Raw genomic sequence first — 14,287 nt, forward strand, 5'->3', positions numbered from 1 at the left:
TTCAATTAGAGCTAAAACACCTACCATGATATTAGCAGTACCTGTAATTTTGGTCACTAACGTAAGTTATTAGTTATTACAAATATCTCAAAATATCACCTATATATGTCACTAATTCAAAATTATAGTAGTTATTTAGATCTTGTAATTTAAATGTATTGACAAAAAGGCACAATATTAATATCACAAATGTTTTTATATATTTTAGTATTTTAATATAACATGTTCCTTTTTCATCTTATTTTCTTTTATTCGCTTAAAATCATTGTTCTAAAAAGGCTCTACAGCCTTCTGCAAAAGGGTCCATACCACCAACATCCACCCGTATCCAAATATACCACTCATCCATTAGAGGCAGAAAGGGACAACAATCATGAGGCTATTCTAATTACTCAGGCATAAAGCAATTAGGGCCTAAATCCAGGCAAAAATAGAAATCATTCCAATTTTAATCAATTTGTCTAACACTGAATTCATAATTTTCTTCCCCGAATTGTCTCCTCCTTCTGATTTCTCAGTCATCTGACTTCTTCCTTCATATTCAATCACCAGTGTCATTTTATTAAAAGCTCTAGTTATCCCAACTGACACAGATCTATTTCTTGACTTAATCACTTTGCATTTTAACTCTTTTAAAAAAGAGCCTTCCTCCTCCCATTCTGACTTCAAATGATTCTGCATACCTCAACCAGATAATTTCTTAAATAATTTCAACCTGCCACCAACCTGCTCAAAACACCCAATGCTCTGAATGTGTTTAACAGTGGTATTAATAATTATGAGTAATCAAAAGTAATATATAGCTATGCCCTAGAAGTATTATCTAAAACAACGTTATAATAAAATTCAGTCATTAATAAGAGAATCTCAATTTACAGATGTAAAAACCACTTGGTTGCTCCAGAGTTGAACCTAGGATAAAACTAAAATTCCTTACCTAGGCATTCAAACCCCTCCCTAATAATCATGTTCCAATTTGCCTTATCAGCCTCCTTGTTTCTACTGAAGCTAGGAAAATTAACCAGAAATTAACTAAATTTCTCTTTCCTACTTGAACCTGGACTTGTCTTTCTGCTACTATGTATTTGTTGATGTAATTTCTACATTTGCAATGCCATTATTCATTTATTTAGTAAACAGTTACCAAGCCCCTAATATATACTAAACACTCAGTACACTGATACATGGTAGGAGGAATTTAACTCTTATAAACACATGGGCTACAAAGTGAAGTATTTCTGCCCTTAAAAACTCACAGTTTAATAGAAAAGTAGAAACAGAAACCAGGTAAATACAAGACAACCCAGTAAATATTATGAAAAAGGAATGCACAGGATGCTACAGAAGCACAGAAAGGGCCTAAAAGCAAGGACTAGAACAATCATCAGGCAAGGTTTCCTAGAGTAGAAACTATCTAAGGTGAATTATCAAAAAAGCCATAAAGTGTACGATACTATAGGCACATGCAAACCATAAACTGGGCTATCAGTCACTCAACATGGCAAGTCTAGGGAATATGTTCAGGAGAGAGGAGTAATAAATGATAAAACTGGAGAAGTACACAAGGATAAGATCATAATGGGTCTTACATATAATTCTATGAAATCTCCACTTTCTTCTAAAAGAAATAAGCAGCAGCAGGATATCCTGGAAAGCACACAGGTTTAGGAATTCCAGTGACCTAAATCTGAATTTGAGCTCTGTCATTTCCTTGCTAAATGAATTTCATCAAATTTGCCTCTCTAAGCTTCAGTTTCCTCAACTGTAAAATAAGGATTAATAATATCAATTTTGCCAAGATTCTAACAAGAAATCATGTAAATCTCCCAGCAGAGAGGTCAGCAAACTACAGCTTGGTTTGCCAGCAGTAAATGGTTTTACATTTCTAAAGGACTGTTGAAAGAATAAAGAAGTACGACGAAAAAAAAAAAGAATATAGGACAGAGATCTTAATGTGACCCACAAAGCCAAGATATTCACTATATAAGGCCCTTAGCACATAGTATGCAACCAAAAAATAGTAACTATTACTATTACTAAAGGATTTTAGGAACGGGATTTAAGCAATGTCAAATGAATTTTTCAAGGATTTCTCTAGTGATGATGTATACAAAGGAATAGAAGTTAAAGGAACAAAAATGGATGCTGCAGTGTTCTACTACATTTTCCTTTCCTTCCTTATCCTAGCCATAAAGGTGAGATCAACTTCTATCTCCTCCTTATCCCTGTAGATTACCAACCCATATGTACTCTGTATGTTATAGCACTTAATGGTTTTTGTCAGTTAGCATATTCTGCTTATACTCACTATTCATCTGGGCGTAAATTGCTTACGTAAATCCCTTATATGTGTAAGTAATAAAAGAGGAATTTTATTTTGGAGCATTTTGGAGTCAAGTTATTTAACTTGTATAGCTCCCGATTAAAAAAAAAAAACAAACAGCAATGGCTAACATATATTGTTTTTAGTTTTGTTTTGTTACTACAGATGTGCCACATACTATTCTAAGCACTTTATAGGTATTACTTGGTGGGGGGAGCCTGGGTGGCTCAGTCAGTAAAGCATCCAACTTAGGCTCAGGTCATGATCTCACGGTTTGTGGGTTCAAGCCCTACATTGGGCTCTGTGCTGAGAGCTCAGAGCCTGGAGCCTGCTTCGGATTCTGTGTCTCCCTCTCTCTCTGCCCCTCCCTTGCTCACACTCTTTCTCTCTCTCCTTCAAAAGTAAATAAACATAAAAAAAAATTTTATAGGTATTACTTGATTTAATTCTCACAACCCTGTAAGATAAGAGCTATTATTATCTCCTCATTACAGATGAGAAAACTGAAGCATGGAGAAGTAAGTTTCCCAAGAGCTAGGAAGTAAAGGATCCAAGGGTTCACATTATTAACCACCTGTAGAATAAGAATCATACTCTAATACACAGAATTTTCATGAAAACGAATTTAGATGACATACTTAAAGGGAAGCGGATGGCTTTCACAAACCTTAGTACTCAGTAGCTCAATAAATATCTGTTCCATTTCCTAGAAGAGACTATTCCAAACTTTCTATTACCCAGAACCCTGAATACAATAGCTGATAGCCAGTAGAAGCTTCTTATTTATTAGTTAGTTACTTTAAAGTGATTAAAATTTTTACACTGTTTCAACATTATCATTTGGTACATTATTCACAATAGATTATTTCATAAGTTGCAGAAGACTGAACTAATAATATGAACCTATAACAGAACATATTCATGCCAGTTTTTTTGGTTTTTCTTTAAATATAAGCATTATGGTCACACAGCCATAAATATATAAAGATCTCAAGAAAGTCTTTGTATAAAGAGACATTTACAGTTGGTATACCCTAAATTTAGTTCTATTCTCTTAATAGTTACTAGTATTATAGAACTCTGATCTACACTACTCATTTAGAGACTCTAAGTAATTTGGGGGAAAAAGATAAAAGATAAAGTGCTATAACTTTTACTTGGTGTCACCAATTTCTATTATTAATAAATACATATTAACAGCCTCAAATCACCTGGTATCTATTCAGTATGAATGATGAGTCTCTCACAACAAAGTAAACCACTTATTTCTTCAAAAAACTTAAAAATAAATTTTTATCTACAATGAGATTTTAACATGATCTAAAAAAATGAAATGTATCCTACTACAAAAGAGAATACAAAACAAAAAAATCTATCACCACTTTGCAATTCTGACTTGTAAACAGGAAGATTCTTGGCTAAACCCAAAGTTACTTAACTTCTGAGACTTATAACATGCAGAGAAATAACATTTTTAAAAAATACTTATTGAGGGGCACCTGGATGGCTCAGGTGCTTAAGCGGCCAACTTCAGCTCAGGCCATGATCTCATGGCTTGTGAGTTCGAGCTCCATGTTGGGCTCTGTGCTGACAGCTCAGAGCCTGGAGCCTGCTTCAGATTCTGTCTGTCTCTGTCTCTCTCTCTGTCCCTCCCCTGCTAGCTTGCGCTCTCTCTCTCTCAAAAATAAATAAACATTAAAATTTTAAACTAAATAGATAAAATAAAAAGTGTTTACCGAATCAGAATTTAACTGTATATAAATACAATTAAAGTTCCAAAAATTAAAGGGTAATCACATCAACTGAAACATAACCTTACTTTGCAGAGTAAAATTTCCTAAGAAAGCTATCAAGTTTTTTAGAAAACCTACAAAAACAAAACTATTCATGCTGAAATATTTGGGGGAAAAGTCTGGTAACAACCAGGTTCAAAGTAAACATGGAATTCTTCATTAACCATACCCTTGGGATGCTGGAGTGCCTCAGTCGGTTAAGCATCCAACTCTCGATTTCGACTCAGGTCATGATCTGGCAGTTCGTGAGTTCAAGCCCCATGTCAGGCTCTGTGCTGACAAAATAGAGCCTGCTTGGGATGCTCGCTCTCTCTTAAACTTAAAAACAAAAAACACCATACCCTTGATATCACAAAAGTTTATTCCCATCTTTTTAATTCTATGATTAGTTCTTCAGTTATGATTCAGTATTCTCTCTGCTTCTTGTATCCCCCACCAAACTAGCTATTAATGTAATCACGGGAAAACATCCCATTTTTACTGAATGTTTTTCAAAAGAAACCATATTCTCCACTGCTCCTCAAGGATGTAAGTTATTCAGAAAATCTTCAGAAAAGGATTAAGAACCCTCCAAGTGTGCAAATGGGTCAATGGGAAAACATTAGAGAACATAAAGGAGTAGGGAGGGGAGGAAATAAGGAAGAAGGAAAAAGAGGGTAGGGAAAGCTAGGCCCTCATTACTGGACACAGTATCTTCACTTTTGTAATTCATATTCCGTATTTCCCTCAAAAACAACCCTAATGCCCCAAGATCCCTTCATGAGAAAAACATTCAACAAACTAGTTACAGAACTTCCTCAACCTAGCAAAGAGCATCTATTAAAACCTCACAGCTAACACCATACTTAATAGTGGAAGACTGAATGCTCTCCCCCAAGATCAGGAACAAGACAAGGTATCTGTTCTTGACACTTCTTTTCAACAAGGTCCTGGAGGTTTCAGCCGAGATAATTAGATAAGAAAATGAAACAAAACACATCCAGATTAAAAAAGAAGTAAAAACTATCTCTACAGGTGATATGACCTTTGTTATACAGAAAATCCTATGTAATGAACTAAAACAGTATTAGACCTATTAAGTTCAGCAAGGTTACAAGATACAAGATCAATAGACAAAAATCAATTGTATTTTTATATACTTGCAATGAACCCAAAGATAAAACATTTACATTTACAACAGCATCTAAAAGAACAAAATATTCAGGAATAAAGGCAGCAAAATAAGTATAAAACCTAGACTCTAAAAACTGCAAAATATTATTGAAAGAAATCAAAGTAGATCTAAATAAATGGAAAGATGTCATGTTTGTGAACAGGAAGACAGTACTGTTAAGGCAATGCTCCCCAAATCGATCTACAGATTTGACAAAATTCCGTCAAAATTCCAGCTGAGTTCTTTATAGAAATTGACAAGGAGATTCTGAAATTCATATGGAAATAAAGGACACCCCAAATAGCCAAAACAAACTTGAAAAAGAACAAAGTTGGAGGACTCACACTTTCCAATAACAAAGATATAGCAGTCAAGACAGTACTTTGGTATAAGGAAAATCAAACAGATCAACGGAATAAAATTTTAAGTCCAGAAATAAACCCTCATGTTTATAGTTAACTGATCTGAGAGGAATAACAAGACAATTAAATGGGCAAAAAAATGGTACCGGGACAACTGGATATCCACGTTAGACTCCCTACATCAGGTCATATGCAGAAATCAACTCAAAATGGATCAAAAATCAAATGTAAGTGCCGAAACTAAAAAAAACTCCTAGGACAAAACAGAAGGATAAATCTCCATGACCTCAGATTAGTAAATGGTTTCTTAGATAGGACACCAAAAACACAAGCAACAAAAACTTAGATTAGACTTCATCAAAACTTAAAAATTTTTTTCTTCAAAAGACATCATCAGGAAACTGAAAAGACAACTCACTGAATGGGGGAAATTTTTGCAAATCATGTATGTGATAAAGGACTGCTTTCTACACATACAAAGGACTCTTACAACTCAGTGATCAAAAGATAAATAACAATTTAAAAATGTGCAAAGGATTTGAATACACATCTCTCAAATATAAGTACATAGATAAATGATAGATGATAGGTAGAGCTATACAAATGGCCAATAAGCAAATGAAAAGACACAGCATCCTTAGGGAAATGCAAATCAAAACCACAATGAAATACTACTTAACACCCACTAGGAAAGCTATGATCAAAAAGACAGATATAACAAACCTTGGCAAGAATGTGGAGAAACTGGAGCCCTCCTACACTGCTGGTAGGGATGTGAAACATTAAGGGTGCTTTGGAAAACAGAAGTTCCTCAAAAGTTTAAACATAAAGGCACCATGGGGTGCCTGGCTGGCTTGGTTAGTGGAGCATGCAACTTTTTATTTCGGGGTTGTGAGTTCGAGCCCCACACTGAGTGTACAGATTACTTAAAAAGTAAAATTTAAAAAAAAAAACAAGGGGTGCCTGATTGGCTCAGTTGGTTAAGCATCCGACTCTTAATTTTGGCTCAGGTCATGATCTCATAGTTTGTGAATTCCAGCCTGGCATCAGGCTCTGTGCTGACAACACGGTTCCTGCTGGGATTCTCTCTCTCTGCTCCTCCCCTGCTTGTTGTGCTCTTTATCAAAATAAACATTTTTAAAAAAATTAAAAACAAGCAAACACAGAAGTACAATATGATCCAGCAATTCCACTCCTTGGCATATATTCAAGAGGGCTAAAAACTATGTACACAAAAACTTGTATATGAAGTTCATACCTGAATTACTTATATAATAGCCAAAAAGTAAAAACAAACCAAATGTCCATTAGCTGATAAACAAAATGTAGTATTTATCCATATGAAGGTATATTATGCAACCATAAAAAGAATGAGTACTATAACATGAATGAAACCTTGAAAACAAAGTGAAACAAGCCTGTAATAAAAGACCACATACTGGGGCATCTGGGTGGCTCAGTCGGTTAAGCCTCCGACTTCAGCTCAGGTCACGATCTCGCGGTCCATGAGTTCGAGCCCCGCATCGGGCTCTGGGCTGATGGCTCAGAGCCTGGAGCCTGCCTCCGATTCTGTGTCTCCCTCTCTCTCTGCCCCTCCCCCATTCATGCTCTGTCTCTCTCTGTCTCAAAAATAAATAAACGTTAAAAAAATAAATAAAAGACCACATATTACACTACAGTTACATTTGTATGAAATGTTCAGAATAGGCGAATATAGTCAGAAAGCAGATCAGTGATTGCCTAGAAGTAAGCATATGGGAGAATGGCGGGGGGGGGGGGTACTCTTAAAGGGTACAGGATTTGTATTTCAGGTGATTAAAATGTTCTAAAACTGTGGTGATGGCTGCACTACTGTGAATATACTATACACTACTAGTTATTTAAATGGGCTATTTCTATGGTAAATGAATTCTATTTCAAAAAAGCTGTTACCAAAAAAATTCTCTCAATTTAAGTAGTCCCTGACCCACCCACCATTCCATTTCATGTTACTCCTTCACAGAATGTCTGCAACAGTTTATACTGTAGTGACTTGGGCTTGTTCATTAAATGTTTTGAAATAACTAAATCATATGTTTTATCTCCTTTACTCATAACCTACAAGTTTTGCAAGGGTTTCTTCTAGTTCTTTCATACTTCTCTTTAGAATCAAGTATAATAATGGATACAGAATGGGCCCTCAAATAAGGGCTTAAATTTTCAAAATGCAAAATGTTAAAAATATGTACCAGGGAGAAGTTAACAAGACTACTCAAAAGTCTTCCTTTTGGGGAATATAGATATAGATAGATAGATAGATAGATAGATAAAACTCCTATAGATCCCTAACCAAACTGTTCAAAATAAAAATAAGTGAAGGAGAACACAGCACTAAGCTTTCACATTACAATAATCCTAAGTAATGAAAGAGTAACTTGTAATTCAATTAAAATTAAAGTTGTCCAGAGATAAAATTCCCTTAACAGGCTCAGTGTTAGTGCAGTTAATCAAAGAAAATTGTAATATCTTCATCATGAAACATGAGCACAAAGTTAATAATTAAACCTTTGTTGTTTATTTGATGATTTTATTGTTCTTTCAGGGTGAAGTCTCACATATATTAAGATGACTTTAGAATTACAAAAACTGCAACAGCAAACAGTAAAACATAGTAAGGTCCACAAAATTTCCTTAAAGTTAAAAATAATATTTTATCCTAATAGAAAGTAAAAATTCAAAACTGTTTGCCAAGAAACTATAACCCAGAAACTGAAATTCAATGGATTTCAAAGTACAAAGAGAAAAAAGCTCCAACAGCCAGAACCCAGTAGACCACAATGAGAGTAGATAACTAGACAGTAAAGGAGAGACCTACTAAAGGTTATAAAATCCAATTGTTATGTTCTCTGTGAAATTTCTCTCTTTAAATAGCATGATTTCACTTGTCATTCAAAGTCCTCACAGAAAAGAGCTCTTCCTCCTCTTGTGGCTTTAACTCCTTCCTTCTCACCCCACCGGGCCCAATTTTACTCTTTGAAGATGGAAAGCAATTTTTAAGTATTATAACTCACCTTTTTGACAGAATTTCATAAATATATGCTACCATCTAAAACAACATCATGAAATGCCCCAAGCTGTCCACCATCTGGGGACTACATTCCCATCTCCCTTGCATTCCAATAAGGCTCTGTGACAACTTCTCACCAATCAAATGTGGGCAGATGTTGGTCACTTTAAGTCTGGGAGTTCTTAAAAGGCCAGTAAGCAACATGCAGGGCTCCAAGGCCCTAAAGAATGGTGGAACCATACATAGATATAAGGAGTCAGGGTCCCTCAAATACCACACAGAGGAAAGCAACAAGTCTGCTAACCAGGAGCACCTGCACGGAACTGTTACACGTGAGCAAAATACAAACTTACATGTGTGAAGCCACTGAAATTCTGGTGTATTTATTACTCTACTTAACATTATCCAAAGTAATATGTGCACAAGTTTAAGTATTTCAATTCCCCCTAATTAAAGACATTTATAAGGGATGTTTTGGAAAGACTGTTTAAAAGCCCATTTAAGTAACATTAAATTTTAAAACAATTTTCCACCTTGGTTTTGTTGTAACATAATTACTTTAAACAACGATAGAATGAGCAGTTCCACTGTTAATAAATTTTACTGTCCACATGTCTTAATATTCAGTACTTTCATGATTACCAAGAAATGTTTTCCTCACAACAAATGAACATAGGAGAAGGGAAGAAAAAATAAGATAAAAACAGAGAGGGAGACAAACGATAAGAGACTCTAAAATAAAGAGAAGAAACTGAGGGTTGCTTGAGGGGAGGTTGCTGGGGGAATGGGCTAAATGGGTGATGGGCATTAAAGAGGGCACTGGTCAGGATGAGCACTGGGTGTTATATGTAAGTGATGAATCACTAAATTCTACTCCTGAAACCAATACTATACTGTATGTTAACTGATTCAAATCTAATAGATAAATTTTAAAACGTTAAAAATATAAAAGCCAAAACAAAAAAGGTTTTCCTCAATTTTCACAAATAAAAAAATTATGAAGTGTTTTAAAACACTGTAATTCATAATGTTTAATTTGTAATATCAAATGTTTGCCCTAGTTAAGGACAAAATTAATTTCTATTTCATTGTTTTTAAAGTATTAAAAATTATAGTTTTAGTATATTTACTCATTTTATTATCATTCATAATCCTTAAGGAAGAATTAATTCTTCCTTTATTTATTAATTTTTTAATTTTTTTTTTAACATTTATTTATTTTTGAGACAGAGAGAGACAGAGCATGAACAGGGGAGGAGCAGAGAGAGAGGGAGACACAGAATCTGAAACAGGCTCCAGGCTCTGAGCGGTCGGCACAGAGCCCGATGCAGGGCTCGAACTCACGGACCGTGAGATCATGACCTGAGCCGAAGTCGGACACTTAACCTACCGAGCCACCCAGGCGCCCCTAATTCTTCCTTTAAATATAACCATATGGCAGATTAATTCTGTTCATTGTAAATGCACACACAACCATAAGACACACTTTAACAAAACCATGATATTTTGCATTCTACTCTCCTTCACAAAAGTGTCGAAATTTTGGAACTATACTAGTTTGTTTGTTTGTTTGTTTTTAACCTTAGCATTGCTGATATAAATATAAATAAGGCCTAACTGGGAGCCCTGCATTAGTAAATAGATATTACAAACTTAAACCAATGAAACTTCTCTCAACATCCTCTTCACCCTGCCCTCACCAGAAAAAAAAAAGAAAAAAAGAAAAAAAAAATCCTTTCAACTTCTCCATTGCCTTTACCTTAAATTGCAAATCATTTTTTCCCACCAAAATACAATTAAAATGAAATGAAAAACACATTTACGACTCCAAACAAAATAATAAAAATGGAAAACTATTGAAAGTTGATTGAGGATTTTTCCTTAAGCTATTCAGGAAAATATTCCAAGAGGGTTTTGTTTACCAAATCAGTCAACATGAACTAAAAGAATTACACAGCAATTTTTTTGGCACTTACACTTTTGCATAAAGGTAAACTCTGATTCCTTGATCCATTTTAATGCTTGACTGTATGGGAGCATGTATGTGCTGTATACAGCTTAAGGCACTATTTCCAGGGCTACATAGTAAGAATTCATAAAAAGTAAAGAAACTGCGATGGCCTATTCAAAAATACTAGGGAAAAAAAGTATGACTAGATAGCCTCTATAAACTAATGTAGTAGGCTACTTTAATGATAGCCTTATTTCTAGGAAAAAGACAAAATACAACATCAAGAGTTGTTTATATATACCTTATGTATATCGAAGGACTCCGAAATGTTCTATTGTGATTTTTTAACTTACAGTTACATAATATTGTTCTCAGTTACCAAACGGGTATTTGTACTTAAACATGTGTTTCAATGCCCACAATCAGGGCTGCAGGAAGAAGAATATTTAACTAAGCATCTACTATGTGCCAAACAAGTTTTCTCATCCTACCCCCAGGACAACCTTACTATAAATGTATTATCTCCTTGTTACAAATGAGAAAACAGAGGCTGACACACATTAGGTAACTTGCTAAGGTCAAACTGCTAAGAAATAGGGCACAGCCAGAGTTCTGAGGTCTGTAAAATAAGTCCTTTTTTCCACTTAACTACAAGTGTTGTTTTTCCTGCAATGGTCTTAGAAAACAGCTCTCCTTCACTCCTTTTCTTCCCTCCCAGTGAACAGCCTGGAACATTTCTTTGTGAAACCAGGTTTAGAAATGGAGCTATCTGGCCATTATATACAGCATGGTCTGCGAGGATGAAATCTGTATCATGACTTTATCTATAGGGCTTTAACTAGATGAGCTAACTAACTGCAAACGAAAAGAGGGTGCAGTAAAATAAATCAGCAAGTAATTATCCAAATACGAATTTATATTTGGGTCTAATTTGCACTGTGTACCTCTTTGCAGGTTGAGCTTTATAGTTCCATTCTGCAAAACAGCCTTCCAGAAACACCCACTGGGTAAGCAAATAAAGGCTGTTTGATCTAGGTTTGGAAGACTGAGTGAAAACTTGTTTGTAAGCGACTATCTTGATTGGCAATTAAGATAAGTAGAGACAATAAAGTAGTATCTCCTAAAATGTAGTACTGTGCTTCCAACGTGTGCAAACTGCTTAGCTAAACTCCCTGAAAACAACCCACCTAAACAGCCTATAAGCTAAATAGGACGATGACAGCTACAGTAACTTCCTCTTCCTCACCGACCTCCTCGGCTCGGCGAGTACACGCCTTTCCCCCTAGGAGGCAGGATAAAACAATTTCAAACGTACAAAATCGATCCAATCTCACCAACACCACAGAACAGGGAAGCCAGCTTCCATTTCTGCCCCCGCCTCTCAAGAAAATTCTTATCTTAAAAAGATGCATATATCTTATCCACGAAAAAACAGGCAACGAAGACTGAAAATGTGCACTTAGTCCCTCCACCCCAGCCTTCAGGGAAAGATGAAGAGAAGGGATCTGGACACCGCGTATTCACCAGATTTACTGCTTTGATTCACTTTCCCTCGGGTCCCACCGTCGGCTAGGGGAAGAGCTTGCAGTTCGAACGCCAAAATATGCCTTCGCCTCCCCTCAGCAGACGCGGAGGCGGCCGAGGCGACGGTAATCCGCGCGTCCCGCCTCCGACCCTCACCTGCCCAGGCCCGAGGCAGCGCCCTGGGCCCCCGCGGGCCCGGCGTCCCGGGAGGCGTCCGAGAAGGCTGGCGGGAGGCTGGCGCGCTGGCGGGCGGGCGCCGAGGCGGTTAGGCCGCGCTGCAGGCCGGCGCGCTTCCTGCCGGGCCCGGGAACAGCGGCGCGGCCCCGACCCGCAGCTTTCCCGGCCTGGCTGCCGTGCGTGTGCCGCACACACACTCACCCTCCCCGGCCGGGTCGAAGCCCGAGCAGCGCTCACCTGCGAGGCACCGGAGCCTCAGCCACAAAATGGGGGTAGGGGGAGGCACGCCACTCGAGGGTCCCAGACACACGAAATCCACCCCCAGAGTCCAGGGCCCTGGGCGCTGACCCCCGCCCCCCACCCCCAACACACACCCCGGAACCTTCGCCGCCTCCGACAGCGATACGGGTCAGCCCCACACCCGACACACACCCACTCGCTCTGGGTCCTCAGGCAGCCTCCCCGCCGGCCAGGGTCCCAACTCGCACACCCACACGCACATTTGTCCCTCTCCCACCTCATTTCCCCGGGGACGCGCTCCTCTTCCCAACACTCTCGATTCTACTCGGAGGCACAAAAACACTCTACCTCATTCTCTTCCTCTGGCCCAGAAGGAGCAACAGCAGCCATTTCCCCGCGGCAGGGGAAACAGACACACACACAAACACGCGCGCGCGCGCACCAGGCCCCCACAGATGCTTCCCCTCCGAAGCCGCGGCCGCAGACGCAAACACAAACACCCACGGGCGGGCCTCACTCCCGCCCGCCCCGAAGGGAAGCGGCCGCGACAGGCAGGGCCCGGACCTGGCTCGCGGGCGGGTGGGCAAGCAAAGGCGCGGGGGCCTGGGGTCGCGGAGGGCCTTTGCCCCCTCCTCACCTGCATTCAGCGCGCCGGGGTCCGGGCGGCGACGGCGGCGGCGGCGGCGGGGCGGCTGCTGCTGGTGCTGGTGCTGCGGCGGCGGGGGAGGCGGCGGCGGCGGTGGCGGCGGGGCTGAGGGCAGCAAAGACATGCAGGCAGCCCGCCGGGGGGAGAGGCACCGGCCGGAGGGGACGCGGGGCGGGCGGGCCGGGCCGGGCCGCCGGAGGAACAGCAGAGGCGGCGGCGAAGAAGACTGCTGACCGGAGCGAGGAGACGGACTGGGGGCGGGGAGGGGGACGAAGGGCCGCGCCGCCGGGTTTCGGGGACGGTGACCCTGGGCACTCAGGAGAGGCCCCGCGGCCGCGGCCGCCGACGCGAAGGCCCCCCGCCGGAGGAAGCTGCGCCCCCGCAGCCTCTGAAGCCGCGGCAATTACTCCGAGAGCGGCGCAGAGCCTGGCCTTGGCCTTGGCCTCCTGGCGCTGGGGCTGTCGCCGCTGCGGGGGTTGCTGCTGCGCCTGCTGCTGCCGGGCCCGAGGCTGCTGCACAGAGACGCTAGCTTTCGGTGCCTTCGCTCTCGCTCACACACGTTCACACCCCCGAGGGCCGGGGGAGAGGCGTCCGCGCGATATCGGTATTGAGATTAATAACAAGGTGCAGAGAGTGCGAGAAGGAGGAGGGTTGATTGACGTGGAGGGGCTGGCGAGAGTCAGTCACTCCCCTGCGCGGGGGGGCTGGGGTGAGGGGGAAGGAGGCGGAGCTCCAGCCCGGCGCCTCGGCCCCGCCTCCTGGTCTCCGCGTTTCGTCCTGGCGCGCGTGCGCGCGCGGCTGCCAGGAGTCTTACCCGTTTTCTTCTTTACCCTTATTGCTTTTTTACTCTCTTTTCTTGGCTTGAGTGACGAGCTGGGAAGACTGGTAAGGTATCAAAAATCCACGTCCACAAACCATGGTGGGGAAGAGACTGGCGAACCCTCCTCACCCTGTGTTCGTGCCTGGACTCCGCGCCGTTTACTGAATGCTCTCCAGGGGCTGCCTGACCGCGGGGCCGAGCGCTGGTCTGGGGAGCTAATGAGACTCCAGGTGAGATGAAGTGACGGAAGAA

General features: G+C 40.5%; 1 protein-coding gene across 5 annotated transcripts in view; it reads right to left on the reverse strand.

The window, feature by feature from the left end:
* The window catches only part of CNOT6L (CCR4-NOT transcription complex subunit 6 like), a 182,774-nt gene extending 169,300 nt beyond the window's left edge, over positions 1-13,474 (reverse strand). For 3 of the 5 annotated variants that reach the window (XR_007458117.1, XM_049632093.1, XM_049632092.1), the window contains exon 1: positions 12,918-13,434. Coding sequence is in view for 3 of the 5 variants with exons in the window: in XM_049632093.1 (XP_049488050.1) it covers positions 12,918-13,339 (422 nt within the window). In the remaining 2 variants the exon portion in view is untranslated. Of the gene's footprint in view, positions 1-12,846 lie in introns of all 5 variants that reach the window. The other 2 variants (XM_049632095.1, XM_049632094.1) reach the window with 2 other exon arrangements.
* Positions 13,475-14,287: the final 813 nt, after the last annotated feature.

This window comes from Panthera uncia, chromosome B1 (assembly GCF_023721935.1).
Source record: "Panthera uncia isolate 11264 chromosome B1, Puncia_PCG_1.0, whole genome shotgun sequence".
NCBI classification, from domain to species: Eukaryota; Metazoa; Chordata; class Mammalia; order Carnivora; family Felidae; genus Panthera; species Panthera uncia.